This window comes from Anarrhichthys ocellatus, unplaced genomic scaffold (genome assembly GCF_004355925.1).
Source record: "Anarrhichthys ocellatus isolate YVR2014 unplaced genomic scaffold, GSC_Weel_1.0 scaffold18, whole genome shotgun sequence".
NCBI classification, from domain to species: Eukaryota; Metazoa; Chordata; class Actinopteri; order Perciformes; family Anarhichadidae; genus Anarrhichthys; species Anarrhichthys ocellatus.
The window spans coordinates 2,753,600-2,771,764 of NW_022280048.1; the positions used below are offsets into that span (position 1 = coordinate 2,753,600).

At 42.6% G+C, this 18,165-nt stretch overlaps 2 protein-coding genes across 5 annotated transcripts; both read left to right on the forward strand.

Moving 5' to 3' along the window:
* The first annotated feature begins 1,765 nt into the window (after nt 1-1,765).
* On the forward strand, nt 1,766-12,000 carry gab3 (GRB2 associated binding protein 3). Of its 3 annotated transcripts, none has more exons than XM_031857086.1 (10): nt 1,766-1,909; nt 4,525-4,825; nt 6,757-6,913; nt 7,016-7,473; nt 7,678-7,727; nt 8,375-8,621; nt 8,934-9,024; nt 9,193-9,277; nt 10,321-10,440; nt 11,042-12,000. In XM_031857086.1, exons 1-10 carry the CDS (start codon nt 1,838-1,840, stop codon nt 11,159-11,161), a joined length of 1,701 nt encoding a protein of 566 aa, XP_031712946.1. In that variant the 5' UTR covers nt 1,766-1,837; the 3' UTR covers nt 11,162-12,000. The 3 variants fall into 3 exon arrangements, with proteins under 3 accessions (XP_031712946.1, XP_031712944.1, XP_031712945.1); XM_031857084.1 differs by having other exon boundaries at nt 1,767-1,909; nt 8,372-8,621; XM_031857085.1 differs by having other exon boundaries at nt 1,767-1,909; nt 8,372-8,621; nt 11,045-12,000.
* A 132-nt stretch (nt 12,001-12,132) lies between these two features.
* On the forward strand, nt 12,133-18,141 carry amer1 (APC membrane recruitment protein 1). Of its 2 annotated transcripts, XM_031857081.1 has the most exons (3): nt 12,133-12,795; nt 13,909-16,699; nt 16,880-18,141. In XM_031857081.1, exons 2-3 carry the CDS (start codon nt 14,017-14,019, stop codon nt 16,927-16,929), a joined length of 2,733 nt encoding a protein of 910 aa, XP_031712941.1. In that variant the 5' UTR covers nt 12,133-12,795; nt 13,909-14,016; the 3' UTR covers nt 16,930-18,141. The 2 variants fall into 2 exon arrangements, with proteins under 2 accessions (XP_031712941.1, XP_031712940.1); XM_031857080.1 differs by having other exon boundaries at nt 13,909-18,141.
* Nucleotides 18,142-18,165: the final 24 nt, after the last annotated feature.

Sequence of the window (18,165 nt, forward strand, 5' to 3'; positions counted from 1 at the left end):
ATACATTAAAAAAGAAATACAAGTATACAGCACCACAAATATGAATGTAAGCACTCCGCATTTATTATACAGCAGGTCTGAGTCTCTTTTTCAGGAGACATCTTCCTGTCAGTGCATGCAGAGTGCACATCTTGTAGTGGACAATTATGTCTGAGGGCTCCAAGTTGTCGTCCTAATGTGTGTCTGTGTTGTCTTTTAAATACATTTATAAGGTTGTTGCATTTAGTTTATTGCATCTGGTTACATTTGCATGCTGAGGTCAATACTGCCTCTACTGTAAATACTCTGTGTACTCTGACTGCTTACATGATGCTACACTTAATAATCCTGTTGATGTCACAGAATCGATTGAGCCTTGAAGATTTGCCTCTAAATTCTTGAGATGTTTCATTCCCACGCTACCTCATCTGGTTGAATTCAAAACAAAAAATCAAATAAAAACTGCAACAAATTTGCACACTTTTGTCTAATGTATATAGTATGTGATCCTTTGGTACTATTTTATATTCTAGTTGTTGTAGTTGGGGTGTATATATATAGGGTAGTGTTGACTTATAACTGTATATTTACTGTTGTTGTGGATGACCTGCTGCTGTAACAATAATTTCCCAATTTGAGGTCAATAAAGTCCATCTATCTCTACATATCTGACAAACTTAGAGTGTTTTCGGATCAACTTCCCAAAGTGGTGTTTGTGTGGAAACTTGAGAAATACAGGAAGGAAAAAAAGGATAAAACAAACTCTAAATTTAACAGCTCATACGATTACCATGAAACTCAATGACAAGCGTCGTCGGCCTCGACTACATGACCGAACCCTCTTTCAAAGCTGTTTTGACATGACGCTATAGAATTATGATCCATAATGGATTCCACATATTGATCAGAGGAAGAGGTGGCAGCTCCTCATAGATGCCATTACTGAGCCAGACACCCTGAGAGAAAGCCTACCACCCCGTCAGCGCCCGAGGAGACGGGGTGTGAGGAGTTATTTATAGCATTAATGGATATGTTTATTACAGTCTCTAATAATAAATGTTTGTCACAAATATGGCAGTGTTGGGATTTTAAGGGCTTCCTATGCAAAATTGGAATTGTACTGTTTATCATCTTAAGAGGCCTGATTGTTGTAGAAGATGCTTGTGATAAGGAGCTACAAAATGTGAAAAGTTCATCTAATAAATTGTTATCATGTTCCTCAGTAAAGTGTGAATCCAACATAAGATCAAGTTACTTTCTAAATTTGTTCAATACACGGTGCATTCATCTTTAAATTCACCTTATTAACTTTCTGCACCAAGACCTCCCTGAAAGCTCCTATTCAAGTTAGCCCTCATTAGTTTATCATTGAGCATCGAAGAGGTGCAGCAGGTTGATGTAGGAATCAGTTACCTGCTGTCAAAACCCACTTCTGTTTTCCGGTGTATAGAGCTCAGGAACCTCACTGGACAAACAAACAAACAAACGAACAACATGATAACGGCAAAATGGAATCGGCGACACGTTTATTAAAGACAATAAGGTCTTTTAACAGCATGTGACTCAGGAATCATTACAACCCAATCCTTAAACCTGTCAAACCTCTTCACGCGTGGTATTATAGCCAACAGCTCCATCCACTTGCTCAGAGCACATGAGGAAAATCAGCACATAATGCTTCCCCCCCCCCCTCCCCTCTCTCTCTCTGTCACTGTGATCAATTTTTCGACTTCCTCCTTTTGGAGTGGATAGGCTGAATACCAGAACACAGGATATGCTTCGCAGTGCTCTCAGTTTCACAGTAGCAGCAGCAGCAGCAGCAGCAACCACCGTGAGGACGACACGCTCTGCAGTCAAGATGAGTGCTGGGGATGTGGTCTGCACCGGCTGGCTCATTAAATCCCCTCCGGAGAAGAAATTAAAGAGATTTGTGAGTAGGAGTACACACCGGACACTTGTTTATGTCCTCTGCCAGCAGTAGAAATGCCAGGTTGTGCTGCTGAGCCTTGTCTTGTGTGTGTGTGTATATGTGTGTGTGTGCGTGTGTGTGTGTGTGTTACGGTGTGGAATGATGATTTAGAAACATACTGTGGGTTTGTATGCGTTTGTGTAACTGAGCTGTAATCCTCTCTCCTTTTACATCTTCTTCCTCGTTTCTACAATGACGCCTTGCTCTCGTGTTCTGGCTTCTGGATGCACTTCATAGTTACAACAACAACAACAATATGTTACAGCCTGCAGATGTACTTCAGGCAACATGGAAATGACTCCTACAACAAGTATATGTAATTGCTTACACGGTCAGCAGTGTTTTGTGGTTGTTGGGGGGGGGTGTCATGTGATAATGCTGGGCTGGCCACTCTGTGTATGTGTGTTTGTGTGATGAGCGTGTGCATTGTGAAACATGGGAAGTAATGTCAGTCAGACAGACTTAGGTGACAAGCAGAAATAGTCCAGCTTCATGACGGCTGTTTGCACTTCCTCTGGACCAATGGAGGAGGAGGAGGGCAATTTGTCAACACCAGAGCAGGGCCGGGGGGGTGGGAGGTGTGCATTGATGGGGTCTCGGGGCGGTAAATAGAAACTTGTTTTAGCACACTATGCAAATCCTGTAGATACCAGAGAACAAATTAAATACATGTTTTTCAGACCGTTGTATGGGCGGGCACACTATCTGACTCAGTATTCAAATGTCAAGCGCATGCTATCAAATCATCACGGGACAAATGCTCTGTGGCATCCTGATGTGAAATGAAAATCTTCACACAGCATTAAGAACTTTAAAGAAAACGACGTAGCGTGTCTTCTTGATGGTCCCAAAAGGGGACTTGTTTGATTGCAGCTTCCACCTTGTGTAGAAACAGAAGCATCCACAACACTTCATTTCACCTCACTGTGGTGAAGTTGGTCCTTACTCACAAGAGACAAACGTACATTATTGTCACTGCCACCTTTGAGGACATGTATTTTATTCAAAAGGCCCTATGTCACTGTTTTCTTTAATACAAAGTCCATTGTACAAATATTGCAAATCTTATTAATTAGATGCTGTATACAAACATCTAATATCTCATGCTAAGTACTGTTGTTCCCATCATTTCAAGACTTTTGAGACTGGATATAGTTTTGCATTTTTAACCTCTAAATGCAAAGGCCTTTTTCTCTGAAAACATTTTGACTTGTCAAAATGTTTTCAGAGAAAAAGGCCTTTGGTGGAAATAACCAAATCAATGATGGATGAATTCTATTTAGCTGCTTCAGTTTCAGGGTCCTGGTGTTGTTCATTCTGGCTCGCTGTCACCAGTGTTGAATAGAACAGACCTGTGCTTTTGCTTCTATGACAAGTGAAGATGTGTGCTGTGAAAAACATCCGAACTCAAGGTCCACTTCACGGTCCTCCTGTGGATTAAGGTCACTCTTAGGTCACAACTAATGACAACGAATCAAACTTCGTCTGCCGAGGAAGACCATGAGATGTGGTTGAAAGCTCTGGAAGAAACTAGTCTGTATCTTTCCTTTTTGACAATCCTCAGCTTGTTGTTTCTGACGTCCTGGCTGTCATCGTGTTAAACATGCATGGTATCCACAGTGGGAGAACATGTGGGCATTGGCCTGCAGGTAACAGAAAGAAAAGATAAGAAGTTGACTTTAATGAAACCAGTGAAACCTCCTGAAGTGCTCCGTCTTCACTTGAAAATGAAAACAAACAAAAAAATGTGGATCCGCTTCTACTTTCACTATATTTACAAAACAACTCATTTTTCAGAGCTCAAACTTTCCATGTTCAAAACCCCTATAGGATAGAATAGCCATCTGTCGAGTTACGGTTTCCTCTTAAACTTGGCAGTGTTTTTCGTGGTAAGTGTGGCGTGTCTAACCATTTCCTGGTACAAACACTACCAACTGACTTGTGCAGGAGCAGATTACCCACACGCAGAACAAAGAAAAAGTTTTGTTTTAAGTTCACACCACAAAATTAGCAGGCGAGGCTCCACCCCAACAATGCACACAGTGGCACAAAAACCAAGAGAGAAAATATACATCCAGCATTACTACCCTTATGATTTGTTTTATTATGAAATATGACACCGACAGGACTGGGGGGAAGACTGGCACTCTGTATGCAAAGAGGGCTCAGACGTTAACATATTACAAGTAGATCTCAGGAACTATAAATACCTGTTGAGTTTCAGTGTTACGTTTTCAGTAAGACCTCAGTGAAAAGGACTGACCAAGTATAAATACCTCTTTCGGTGTGTTAAAGACATTTTCTGCTAAATACAACTTCCTCTTCTCTGTACTGCTGGGAAATTTGAGTTGAGGTTCCTCTTACTGACCAAATCAAAAGCCAAAAAAACAGTTTAAAGTTCGCTGTTGTGAGCAGGAGCTGTGATCTTATTCCCAAGACTGGTCATGACTAATGAGATGGTGGTGGTGGGGGGGGGGGGGGACTGTTAGAACTATGCAATACTGTGAATAATACTGCACAGTAAGGATAAAGTTCACACTCCATGATGAACCTTTTGCTCCCTTTTTCTCCTGCAGGCGTGGCGGAAACGCTGGTTTGTGCTTAGAAGAGGCCGCATGAACGGCAATCCCGATGTGCTGGAGTACTACCAAAGTAATAACTCCAAAAAGCCGATCCGCACCATCGACCTGAGAGAGTGTGAGGTCGAAATGCTCAACGGGCAGCTCAGGATAAAGAGAGACTTCCACGGGAAGCACCTCTTTGTGGTCAAGACCTCATTCCGTGCTTTTTACCTGGTGGCCAAAACTGAGGAGGAGATGAACAGCTGGATCAGTAGTATCAGTCAAATTTGCCAGTTTGGGAGCCTGGAGGATGCAGGTAAATACACACCACTACTATGACTACGACTACTACTACTACTACTACTACTACTCACAAAGTAATGGGGTAAAACAGAAGGTCATCCCATTCACTATAGTTGCAATTCAGCAGATCCACTCTGCTGGTGGACATAAACAAACTGTTTATATGGTGCTGTGTTGCAATTTCAATTTCTTTTGTCATGCCGCAAAACGCCCAAAGTTGAGCTTTAAGTGAGAATTTGTATATCTGCTGTACTTACAGGTTGAGTTTTCATGCTTCGTCAAACCTAAAGTACTTCATTCTCTATTTTAATGGAGTCTAAAGATGACAGTTTTTGATAAAAAATGATGCAAAAAACATCTGGAATATTTCCACGGTGTTTTGTATTCTTTTTGGTTTCTGTGGTATAGTGTGAAGCGTTTTTTATTTACATTTTATAAAACAAACCAGAGGGAAAATTTCAGGGGAACATCGAGATTTAAATGAGTAAGTTTCCGTCTATCTGAAAGATCCACACTTGTGGTTGAAGTAGCGAACATTAAAAACATTTTATCAGCTGAGCAGTCAGTTTCAGCACAGTTGTGCTTGATACAGAGCTGTGGACTTTTCAGATAGATTTCTCTATAAGTCACCTCCTAAAACCACACACACGATCTCACGTCATCACGCTGTGGTTAACACCATTTGATACAAATCATTCTCGGTCTTCTTCCTGCAGCATCAGAAACAACGAGTAGATGCTGCATTATCCTAAAATGTTAACATTAGAAATATAGAGATATTGTAACTGAATGTTTTCACACAACTCCTCTGGAATGGAAGTTAATTCAGATGAGTGCTCAGGTCAAGCAAAGTGCAGTGTTTAATGATTCCAGCTGTTAAAAAAATGTTGTAGCTGCTCCTTGCCTGATGTTGCCGCTGTATTAGAGGAGATAACCGCAGATCAACAGCGAGCCGAGGTCCTATTCAGATTAACAGATTAATGTCATGTTTGTATCATTTCCCTTAACATGCTGAATCATCTTGCTATCACTTTTAAAGGTTTTAATTGACCCATGACCACCGAATTCTTAAGGCGTTGACAACTATTTCTACATTCAAACTTCTCCTGCTGACACATCTAGACTCTATCAATCTATTGTCAGAGCGATGCTGCTGTGACCTTTGCTCTACTGTGATATTTGGTGAGGAAACGTGGAGACATGTCTGTTAGAACACTGAACCTCTGTGTGAGCGAGATAGAGCAATGTGGCTGATATGCTGAACTGCGTGTTACCGTAAACACACACATACACACACACACACACACACACGTGGTCGATTATGATGCAAAATTAGATTCCACACACTAAACACTGAACTTTAGAATAATGTTATGTAGCTTCAAAGGGTTTTTTTGTTTTTAGAGTAGGACTGCATGGACCTCAAAAGGCTTCTGTGCTGTAGCGCTTCATCATTTTGCAGAAGAGATTAAAAGGTTGTTCTGCACCCACAAGAGAACACAAACCTATATTAAGGGTAGAAAATGTTTTATGAGAACATGCAAGACTTTGGTCTCCCCCCCGCCCCCCCACACACACATGGTTTCGCAGGGAGAACCTTGACTCGGCGGCCTTGAGTGAAATGGAATGAAACAAATTTCTGAACGCGAGCCAATCTGACTAAAAGATTGGAGGATGTATAAACAAAAGAGGCAACAGGCTCTACTTTCAAGGTGCCTTGCAAAAAAAAAATACCATTCCTCTTTTCAAATTCACCTGCTTTATTTACGGTACATTGTAAATTTGAGTGCCGGCTGGCAGAAACCTGCATGTGTGTGTTTGCTTACAGTTTGCATCCTTTAGCCAGGCCCTTAGTGTCAGCATGATGGCAGTTTTCTTATCACTCCAGACTGAGTAACGTTTTTCAGAAAACTCCATGATCTCTGCTCTGCTTGTTGTCAACAGAGAGCTCAGAAGAAGGCTTTCCTCACACCCCCACATCAACTCACCCGTCCCCCAACAGCTCTGACCGACTGTCTTTATCAAGCCAACTAGATGCAGGTCACCCGCTGGACTACCTCATCCTCTCGCAGTGTGAGACGGGGAGTGTGAGCACTAGTAGGTATGTACAATCTGTAAAAACCTTTGACACAAGACGAAATGACGCAAGTAGTTTAATGTTTAACAAATGCAATGTTTTCATCCCCCCCTCTCATGTATGTAGACATGACAGCTTTTCAAACTCTGAGATCTCTCTGGAGCAGAAGTCATCTGACGAAGGCGTGAAGGACTTTCTCCCCTCGCCTCTTTACACCGATTCCTCGTCCTCCATTTTTCATGCCAGCCCCAGTCCGTCTCTTCTCCACCACGGAAGGTCGACTAACCCCCCCTTCAGTGCTCCGTGCCCTTCCATGGCTCTGCCGTCATCCTCTTCCTCTCCACTACGTCACTGTGCCACAAGTGTCTTCCAGTTTGACAAACCGTATTCCCCTGCGTCGTGCGAGGCCACGAGTGACAGACAAACGCCTCCGCCGCTGCCACCCAAGTCTAATCTCCTGTCAGAGCAGCTGAGTGATGACGGAGCTCACAGGCCGAGGGCAACCAGTGCACAGCATTTCTCAAACCACGCTGCGTTATTCCTCCGGAGGACCTCTTTGTCAAGCCTGGACCATTTCAGAATAGGTATGTCCTCAGTAGGAAAGCAGTCTCACGGAATGCATGACACAAAAAAAACTGTGAAAGCTGGGCTAAACAAAATGAATCATAATCCTGGTGCTATTATGATGAGGCAATGTACGTTTTCATATTGACAATAGCTGACTGTAAGAGCTGAGAACGTAAACTAATGTCATTTTCCAATCGTACATCTTTTTTTTTTTTTTTTAGCAAATGCCGATAGCAGAGCGATGAGGAACAGGAGGCAGAGTCTTAATCCGGTAAGAGAATCATCAACAGCAGAAAAAAACAAAGAAAACCATTGTGCTTATGGAGTAGCTTGACATTTTTGGACATATGCTGATCTGTTTTCTTGCCGAGAGTTAGATGAGAACATTGATCTCACCACTCTGTGGTGTGCAGCCAGGTGACAGTTAGCTTAGCTCAGCACAAAGACTGCAAACAGTATCTCAGTTGTTTAATCTGTAACCTAGAGTCTTCGCTTCACACTGGCTCCAGAAAGGATAACGAAACACAACCACCCAGAACGCGAAATTTTAATTTTAATTTTAAGCTGTTTTTTCTATGTAATAAACATGCAATATATACGTTGTGTTAATTAATGAAGGACGTAGATAAAGTTTCCATTGGACAGAGTCAGGCTAGCTGTTTACCCTTGTTTCCAATGTTTGTGCTAAGCTAAGCTTGCTAGCTGCTTGCTTCATATTTACCGTACAGACACAGAGAGTGGTAACGATATCCTCATCTAATTCAGTAATACGTCGTACCATTCTTTTAAAAAAAGAAATGGAGGATTGGAAAATGTACAACTTTAGCACACAGAGGGGAAGTATGATTTCTCTATGAATAAAAACGTATGCCGTCATAGTGACCTCGTCTGACCTCGTGATACTTTGTCTTTCAGCAGCCTTGTTTAAATACCACGCGGGTTCAAAGCTACCAGGACGAGTCGTACGTCCCCATGGCTTCCCCGACTGCCTCTGTTACCCCCACTGAATGTGACGGTTACATCCCCATGAGCCCCAGGATGCTCAGTTTCGCCAACACAAGCTGCAACGCTGAGTCCTCCCCGACTCTCGGTTCCCTAACGTGCCAAACTGGAGATCTTGCGCCGCCTCCCGTTCACCGGCATCTCAAGCCTCGCCTGAGGAGAGGTGAGAGTCACAACAGCCCCCGATTGGTTCATGTTACATGTCTTATAATTGTGTGGAAAACTGAGCTTTTATTTCTACTCAGTTAATCAGCTGGGCCTCCTCATGATCTTATCTGGACTTTAAACACGGTTTGTAAATGTATGAAATGATTGGAAATACTGACAATGAAATGTCGATACAGGATTCGTGCAGGTATCAGATACACAGATTTTTCCACACAATGATCTTTACTACCCGCCACCGTTTGAAAGCGGGTCTTTCCGCGGAATGTGACAACCAATCCAGTAACTTTGCCCTTTTCTGGGTTCACAGCTCGACCTCCGCCTCTTGACTTGAGAGGCCTCTCTACAATCACAGAGTGTCCCACTCATCTTCCTTTGAGCAGAGCACTGAATGAATCCTGGTGAGAGAGGGAAAAAGTATCTTTATCCTCAAAGTGTCATAGCGGGATCCAGTCATGTGGGTTAGGGTTACAGCTCAACAGTGATGTTCTGCTTCTCAGTTTCTTTTTCTAGAATTTCATATCTAATTGTTAATCCGACATTCTTCCTATTTTTTTGTGTTGTTGTAGCTTTTTAGCGAACTGTTTACCCCTTGAAAGAAGACTTGAGAACGGGGACAATCCAAGAGATGAAGACACAAACTGCACTGCAATGGTAACGTTTTACAGTCGTGGCAACACCTTTCAAACCATGCATATGTCACTGACTTCATTAATGATGCTCACCTTTGTCTCTAGCAGAGACTGAAGGAGGACTTTCACATATATATCTGTGTTTATTTTAATGCACTAAAAATATATTCAGGAATATGAAGCAATCTGGCATTCATGGCATGAAGATGGATTTCATTTATCTAGATATTATTGATGATAATTGATGATTGGAAGTAGCTCTGATGGTAATATATTTTTATGGCGTGGCTCACTCAGTCAGCCCACCTTTTCTCGTCCTTGTATATAAACATAATGAATCATTCACTTTTCACTTTCTCTCACGAAATGTAAATCTAAGTGTGATCACTTTGTGATCATATTGCAGTGGTTGGGCAGATCCGCTGTCTAAACACAGCAATAAAAAAGTGTTTTAATATCCATCATGTGGGCAGAAATCTTTAATTCACTGTTGACTTTAATATCAAAAGCCAAAATTAATTTCCAGGTAATTCCAGACGTCACTCTACTAGTTTTTATTTTACAGAATACTAAAAAAAGAACTAAATCTTACAGTCTTACAATTACAGGGCCATGTTTGAGTGGGAAAATGTGCTTGAATCCCCACACAGCTAAGAATGTGGGTGTGGAAAGTGACCGTGTGTTTCTGAAATGTTCTCCTCAGCGAACTGTAATCGCACTGGGGCACCTTCTAGGGAGTGAGCATTTGACAGTGTGATGTTGCACAAGGCTGCTTCTGGAATTGCTGCATATTTAATTGATTCTTCCTTGAATAAAGTCAGAGAAGAGTCATGAGTAAAGGCATATTAGTCACGTATCTCTTGTTGTACAAAAACATACTGACAGACAAGTGGATGCACTCTGGACACAAGTGGTTTCCCTAAACTCGATCAGTCTAAGGACGCCGTTTTTATGTAATTATTGACAATGCAGCACATATGAACCTATCTCATAGGTGTGTCTGATCCTTTTACCTGGGAACAGTGACGGTTCAGTAAGGTCTTTATTTAATCCTTTCTCTGACAGGAGTCCAGGCTCCCTTTCTGTCTCACCTTCGATGGAGCGGCTCAGCCCTGGGCGAGAAGATCAAACCTCGACTATTTATCACTGGATTTCAATTCTGCATCCCCCTCTCCTGTACAGAAGGTATGTTCTGATCAGATACATGGCAATGTCTTCCTCCTTTAGGTACAGACTGTGACATTGTTGATGTGACTCACCTAAATGCTTCACGCTTTGGTGTCTGAAGTGGAGAGGGAACAGCTAACACCACACGTGAATGATCTTTGACATTGTAAAAGGAATCTTCTTTAGAATTCAGCTCAGCCAGCCCACACTCAGCAGGGGTGTAGCATTACAGTCACTGCCTACTATTAGCTCCCCTGACCTGTATTATTACTATCTCAATGACCAAGTCAGGGCTCACTCCAAAGGGTAAAGAAAACCAGCTACAACTTGCCTGTAAGCATATTTTAAGACTGATTTCTTACGATGTCTTTACACAGCTTACTGCTACTATCATGGTAATGAAGAATTGCGTGTTGCACGACATCCCTTGCAATGAGAAATCAAATATATGATCCCAAAGAGTTGTACATCAGGAGGTCTACAGTACACTTCGGAGCATCAGTAGTTTGAATACATTTAGTGCAACATGATTGTTTGCTTGTACGTGTAAAGCAGAACCATGTTCATTTCTGGAAACGCATCACTCACCGTCTCCTCATCTCTCCCTCTCTATGTCCAGCAGAAGCCCTTTCTGTCTGATGAGCACAGAGTAGATTACGTGCAGGTGGATGAGAAGAAGACTCAGGCGCTGCAAAACACAAAAATGGAGTGGACAGATGTCCGGCAGTCAAAAACATAAATGGAACATACATCCGGGAAAGAGAAAAAATCAGGAACACTTTGTTTAAAGAAGAACAATAACACCAGCGAGGAGGACCAGAAAACAGATTTAAACGCACTTTGAAAAATGGTTTGGGAAATAAAAGTACAAGAGTTGGTAAGCAGTTTAATGCTTGTATATGGGCTGGAAACACCAAATTGCACTGAAAAAAACGTTTTCTCTCAAGAGATCAGTATGGTAAATAAAACCAGATTTTGCACTGTAACTATTTTTACTGTAGCATTACGTTTTACCAAATTTTTAAAAATGGCATAATTTTTCTTCATTGTAAATAAACACGTTAGACCTGCTGTAAATGTATGTATAGTGAATGTGACTGTAAATAAGACAAATATTTTAATGATGACATGTTTTACAGCTTCCTCCGTCTTCTGCTCTTTCTGTGACCCATATTGAAGATGATTTCCACTTGTTTTGGTGCTGTCATTACTCCAAGAGATTCTGGACACAAGTCATAGACACTGTTTCCTGAACATACCAACAAACCTTATTGAGGCTTGAAAATGTTAACTTTGGTCATACCGATTTGAAGGGAGATGACTTTTTTTTTGTGACGAGACATATCTTAATTCTAGCTAAATATCACATCCATCAGTCAAAATTCAAAGGAGACAAACCATCATTATCTGTTGTCATGAACAACATCAATGTTTTTTGGATATTTTTTTATTTATTAGTTTTGGTTATTTATTTAATTGTATAATGTCTTTTCTCCCTCTGTCTTCCCCCACTGGCATTTTCTAAGGTCTATGCGCTGTTGAGTACAAATAAAGTTTATATATTTTTTAAATAATAAAAAAAGCTCTCTTTCCCTTTCCCATACAAATGTGTAAAACAGAAAGATAAAACCATGATCATAGATAGATAGATAGCACATGCAGGCAGCAATATATTATTTTACAATTATTCCGGAATGGATAAACATGCATTATGGAGAAGGAACTCTTCATCGTCTATTTGTTTAGAAATAATAGTGGCGTCACATTTTTTCAGCATGCAATGATGTCATTTTTGTATTACATATTCATTATTATTATTATAACCATGAATAGTTATATTATTATTGTATTATAAAACACACGTTACACACATAGGTTATACACGTGGTGCGTCACTAGCATGCGTCAAAAGGACGTTCACGAAAGGAGGTTTGGGTAAATTACCTGAGAAGTCGGGGAGAGGAAGTCATCATCCGGTATTTAAACCGTAAACGCAAAACGGGTTCCTGTGAGCGTCTAGACTCAAATCGACATGCGTGGCTTAACTAGAGCAATTAATTCAGTCCCGAGTGTAGTTTGACCGCGTATTGATACCACACGGTCCTCGCTACCATGTGGTTTAACGTGTCACACTCGCGTTACAGCCACAGACACTGGTGAGTAACGTTGTTAGCAGACACCTCGGCTAGCTAACGGTGGAAACAAATGAGACCGTACAAAGCTTCCCCGGGGCCCCCGAGTCCTCCACACGGGAACCAACGTAGCCCGAAGTTAAAGTTAGCGTTAGCAGAAACAATGCATTGAAGGGGAACTTCGTCTTCTGCTCGGAAGAAACAACGCCAGCTCCGTGCTGCAAGGTTCTGTCTTCAGTTGGTACGTTTGTTTACATTACGGTTAGCTCCATCGCGTGAATGTGGTGGTGTAGCGTTTAGTTTGGTCTCCAACGAACATTAGGTCTGACTTAACGTGAGCTAACGTTACCGTGCATTGTCTTTGATAAGGCTCTCATTTGTAGTACGTTTCGGAGAAATGTTAAATTGTTTTTTTACTGTCCAGCTGTATCATCGTTACATCTGTAGCCTGTTGCTTCCTATCTTACGGGTTTTCTTTGATCTGTCATTAATGTTCACTTTTAAACTTAAATAGCCTGAATAGTTTGATCTTAGCCCGTCTTTCTCATGCATGGACGTGTGTTTAGATAAACAGTACTATAAGGTTTAACTTATTGGTTTAATTTAGTTCTATTCTCCCACTAAACAACTTATAGGCCTCCATAACATACTTGAAGATATATAATAATAATAATAATCATACGAAGACAATAGATTCTGTACGAGCATAGGGAATGTATGCAAAGATGAAAAGATCTAAAATGAAATGAAAAAAATAAAATATAACTAACGAGTCCTATTGGCTTTATATTGATGTTATAGTTTTGCACCTTTTTTTTTAAACATATTAAACACAGTCCAAGCCAAATAATATTGCACAAACATTCTTACATTTATGCATCTGGCTTTTTTTGAGAAGAGATTTGCTCAAATGACTTAATAGAGAGGAAACTTACTTTCAAAGTATGTACAAAAATATAATATTGCAAGTCACCATTATTATTCAACTTGTATTTCCAGACACATGAGTCCATCTACATTGTCTGAACAACTGAGGCAAAGGGTAGAAAAACAGGTATGTCTGTAATTACGGAGGCCTGGAAGGGACATGGAGGGGGAAAATGTGATCTTAAAAGAAATGTATGTAGCTTTTCACAAAATAAAAAATAAAAAGGTTCATGTGCTTCTGGGCTCTGTACATAATACACTAATCGATGGCGAAGGTTAAAAAGGCAGATGGCCACAGTGATACACAAATGACGACTAGAAATTCCAACGTTCTAATGGAATTATTGTTTAAAGTCTGCAACAGGAATCCTACACATCAATGTGACAAATGTTAAATGGATCATTGATTTTGGTTTCTTTGATACAGGGTTCACATCAGATGGAGGACAAATTCACCGCAGTGGTCCCGTCCGCTGGTTTAGAAACTCCCGCTGCCATGCCTTCCGTTGGACTGCTTTTGTAAAACGCGGCAGCCATGGCTTCTCGGAAGGCAGCCGAGCTACCGAGGGACACCGTGGATTTGGCTTCGGCCACCGCACAACCGTCCCGACGCGGCCCCGACGACATCACAGAAGAGCCTCAGCCGGATACGATGACTGCGACGGTGAAATCCCCGAAGTCTGGGAAATTTAGGAGAACTGCTCTGACGTTCTTCGGAGTTCGTAAAAGTATCTGTATTTTGCCGAGTTTTTTTGGAGGAAGGAGTAAAAATCCCAATAAGTGGTCTTCGAAGAAAGGAATGAGCAAAAGCAGAACACACGATGGGCTGAGTAAGGTCTGTCATGAGGACAGTGGGAGCAGTCGGTGCAACTCGGCTAGAGATTGTGAGTTCCTCGGCCAGAGGGACTCGGCTGGAGAGCTCCACAGTAGCTGTCGCAATGAATGTAGTCACTCCCCTGCTGAACAGAAATCACTGACTCTCACCCGGCAGAAAAGGGGCTTGAGGAGCCTTTTTCAAAGTTTCAAGTATCACAGAAACCACAGAAATGTTGGATTGGATAAAACTGAAATGATTGCAATGACCTCTCGCTGCAAGAAAGAGGTGCCTGTTGTCCAGGACAACACTGACCAGTATGTCACGGAGTGCCTGGGATCTGAACCCGATGTGCCTGATTTTGCAGAAGTTCCACGAGATGTTTCCTTCGGGCCTGAATGTATCGATGCCGACGAGGTGCCGTCGGAGAAGAGCGCGGAGCTCGGCAGCCCAAAGTCTGAGCTTGACGATGAGATGTGCGATGAGGAAACGGAGGAAATGAATTTGACGGCTGTAGTTGCCAGCGACTTGAAGGAGAGTTCGAGAGGACACAGCGAGCCTTGTCTGAAGCTTCAGACGACGCCTTCACCCGCATTGCAGTCGGAAACGCCCGCTGGCTCGTCGGAGCAGCTGAGCCTGATTTACGGAGACGTCGCCTCGTTAAAGAGCTTCGATTCCCTCACCGGCTGCGGGGACATTATCGCAGATCAGGAAGACGACAGCATCACGGAGAGCACCGTCTCCGGAGAGAGGAGCAGGAGTGGAGGAAAGAGGGCCTCTTGTTATCTCACCTATCAGGGCGGCGGTGAAGAAATGGCTTCACCCGAAGACTTGGATGAGGAGTGTCTTCATGACTTCTGGGGGAACAACACGTCGGAGGAAATTTGCTGCACTTGCAACCAGGAGCACACAGATTTGACTGCCGACCTGACGAGTTCTCACAACATGGACCTGCTGAACAGTAACAGTACGCAGCAAGCCAGCGGCACGGACGCTTCTTCGATCGCCGACGTGCTGACGCCCCAAAGTGAGCATCAAGAATCGGTTCCGAACAGCGACGAGGGCTACTACGACTCGACTACGCCGGGGCCGGATGACGGACAGGAGAAGGCCGACAGACTGAGGGCAGAGAGGTTACCCAGGGACAGTTACAGCGGCGACGCCCTCTATGAACTGTTCGCACCCGACGAGAGTCTCATCAGTCCGCATTACGAGAACAAACCGAAGCTGTCCACTTCCAAACAGTGCGAGTATTCAAGTGAGCCCGTCGGTGTGACAGACTCCGCCTTCGTTCCGGACATGAATCGACTGCAGATCGGCGCGGAAATGTACGAGGTGGCACAAAATATGATTGGTCGGCAGGAAATCGGCACAAATAAGAACTGTAGTTTGAGTTCAAAACCACAAGCGTCAGTCAACAGGAATAACATAGAACCGGATGTGTTCGAAAAGGGAACCATGCCTGCTTCCACTGAAAAAAGAACAAAATCCATAAATGCCGACTGTGAGAAACGGCACAGCAGTGTGTCATTCGGAAGCACATCCGACCCCGATTTTGAAACATTTTGCGAACCCAAAGAGCAAAACCTGGAGGAAAACAAGCCCGTGGCTTTACCGTACAGGACCATCAGTTCTCAGTCACCGGACGAAGGCAACGACTTGGACGACGGGCAAACTGTGTGTTTCTCTCAAGCGCTCGTGGACTACACGAAGCGCTCCCAGATGCTGAGCGACATGGACGACGGCGCGGACGATTCGGAGACGAACTCCGCCTTCACTCCGAACATGCAGGCCTTACCCACCATCGTCACGTTCGACGTGGTGGACATGCACAACGAGGGAGAGTACGACGAGCAGATTCACATGGAGCTGGAGGAGGACATCTCGTCGCCCTATCAGGAATTTGAAGAAAGCTACCTGCAAAAAGACGCATTTGCCGAGTGCAACTATCAAATGTTAGACCTGTATGAACAGAACCTGATCAGCAACACGTGGGCGATCGCTAGTCTCCCACAGCACCTCGCGAGAGTTGGTCAGCCCACATCTAATCCGTTATCTCTAGACCGGAGGAGCAGGTCTCTGGACACGGAAGGCCTCGAGTTGAAGACGCCCGGCGGATACAGAGAGAACAGAGAAAAAGTTCAGAGTCAAACCCAAGTCAAACGCAACATATTTTCGAGTTCACCCAGCAGCGAACGCGCCGACAGTAAATCGCTTCCTTCGCAGTCAGATTCTTGTTTACATCACAGCACCTTTGTTTATTCCGGAACGATGGACGAGGAATCGGATGAGGATGTTTTTTGTAACGCTGCCACTAACTTGCGGTCCTATAACAGCAGACCAGTGGCGAGCAGGGAGGGGACATCTCATCCCGCCAGTCCTCTGAGTGCAGGTGTGTCTAAAGGTGAAACGAGAACACCCAGAGAGACGTGGCCCGCAGCAAACTCACCGGAGGCAACCTTTTAATTAATCGGCTGCTGGTGTCGAAAATCCCATTTGTATGTGCTAATGAGTGCTTTTATGTTTCATCCAAAGGAGTAACTGTTGCTTCATTTTTATTCTTTTTTTTTTACTTGTACAACAGATTCATTTGACAAGTTGCTGTACACCGAGAGAGACGTGACACTACTCTGAAATGTGGAGAGCGACCTCATTGGGAAGTCAGAAGGGGATTGTCTGCTTTTCCCCAGTAACAGTTTCACAAAGGACACACACACAAAAGTGTTTCAGCAAGTGATTGTTTCATCTCATTAAGCTACTGAACTTTACTAGAATGCTTGTCTCCACACGTAGCCTCAGTGTCCAGGTCTCAATAGTAATGCCACACTTTGTTTGATGGCTCTTCATTAGCCCTGTGTTTCCATAGCACAGCCAAACGGGGCGAGCCAAGTCTCGCTTTCTCTGCCAATTGCCCCCGAAATCACGCGTGCTTTTGCTTTAAGTGCCGGCTTATGTTTACTACTTTTTTCACAGCCTCTCTTTACTCCAGTAAGGTTTATGTAGGCCTGTCATGATGTTCAAATATACTGTTTTTTTTTTACCTCTTTTCTTGAGGTACCTCATTTCCAGACAGATTGGGTTTAGTAAACAACGAGAGAATACATCAATTCACAGAGAGGAATAGTCTAGTCCACAATATACAACATTCAAACAAGTCATTTACATACTGTAGATGGCCTTACAAGATATCTACTTACCATAGCACATTTCACACGCAGTTATCCTGTATGTGTGAAAGTGATTTACATAACTGGTTGAAGAAATAGTCAAAGAGTAAAATATATATAAAACGGTGGAGGGGGAAAAAAACTGGTAGAACCTAATAGTCTCAAATTCACTGTTCTGCTTCTGGCCCGACAAACCGAATCAGCCTTACTGTGGGTGTTGTTGTTTTTCTCCCATTTTTTCCGACAGCTGGACCACCTGTGAAGTTTAAATTCTGACTGAAATGATGCACTCAACTTATTACATGACTGTACGCTTGTGGAAAACGTAGTTGGACTTTTGTTTTGAGATGATCTGTTAAAAGATAAACTGGTGTTTTCACCTTGTATCATTTTCTTGTGCATTTTGATCGGTTGGAGGTTAAACTGTCAGATGATGTAGCTTCTTTTATAGGGGAATACTGCAGAAATGTCAAAGAATTTGTATTTATATTCTCAGCTGTCTGTACACTCTTAACATTGTATTCAGAATGGTTATTACAAATTGGCAATATTGTTTCTGTTTTTAAAATGTTTTTTATTAAGTTACATCCATGTTACGTTAGGGGCTTCTCCTTGAGAATCTGTTACTATTTGTTACAGTAGAACACTGCCTTATACAAAAATAAACTTTTTGTTTTCATTTTCTTTTCTTTTTTTCATTTTC

Excerpts from the sequence above, each read along its gene's own strand:
- gab3 (XM_031857084.1), top strand. The coding sequence starts at position 1,838 with ATGAGTGCTGGGGATGTGGTCTGCACCGGCTGGCTCATTAAATCCCCT. Across the intron at positions 1,910-4,524 it reads AGAAGAAATTAAAGAGATTT|GCGTGGCGGAAACGCTGGTT; the intron begins GTGAGTAGGAGT and ends TTTCTCCTGCAG. Across the intron at positions 7,728-8,371 it reads GGAGGCAGAGTCTTAATCCG|CAGCCTTGTTTAAATACCAC; the intron begins GTAAGAGAATCA and ends TTTGTCTTTCAG.
- amer1 (XM_031857080.1), top strand. The coding sequence starts at position 14,017 with ATGGCTTCTCGGAAGGCAGCCGAGCTACCGAGGGACACCGTGGATTTG.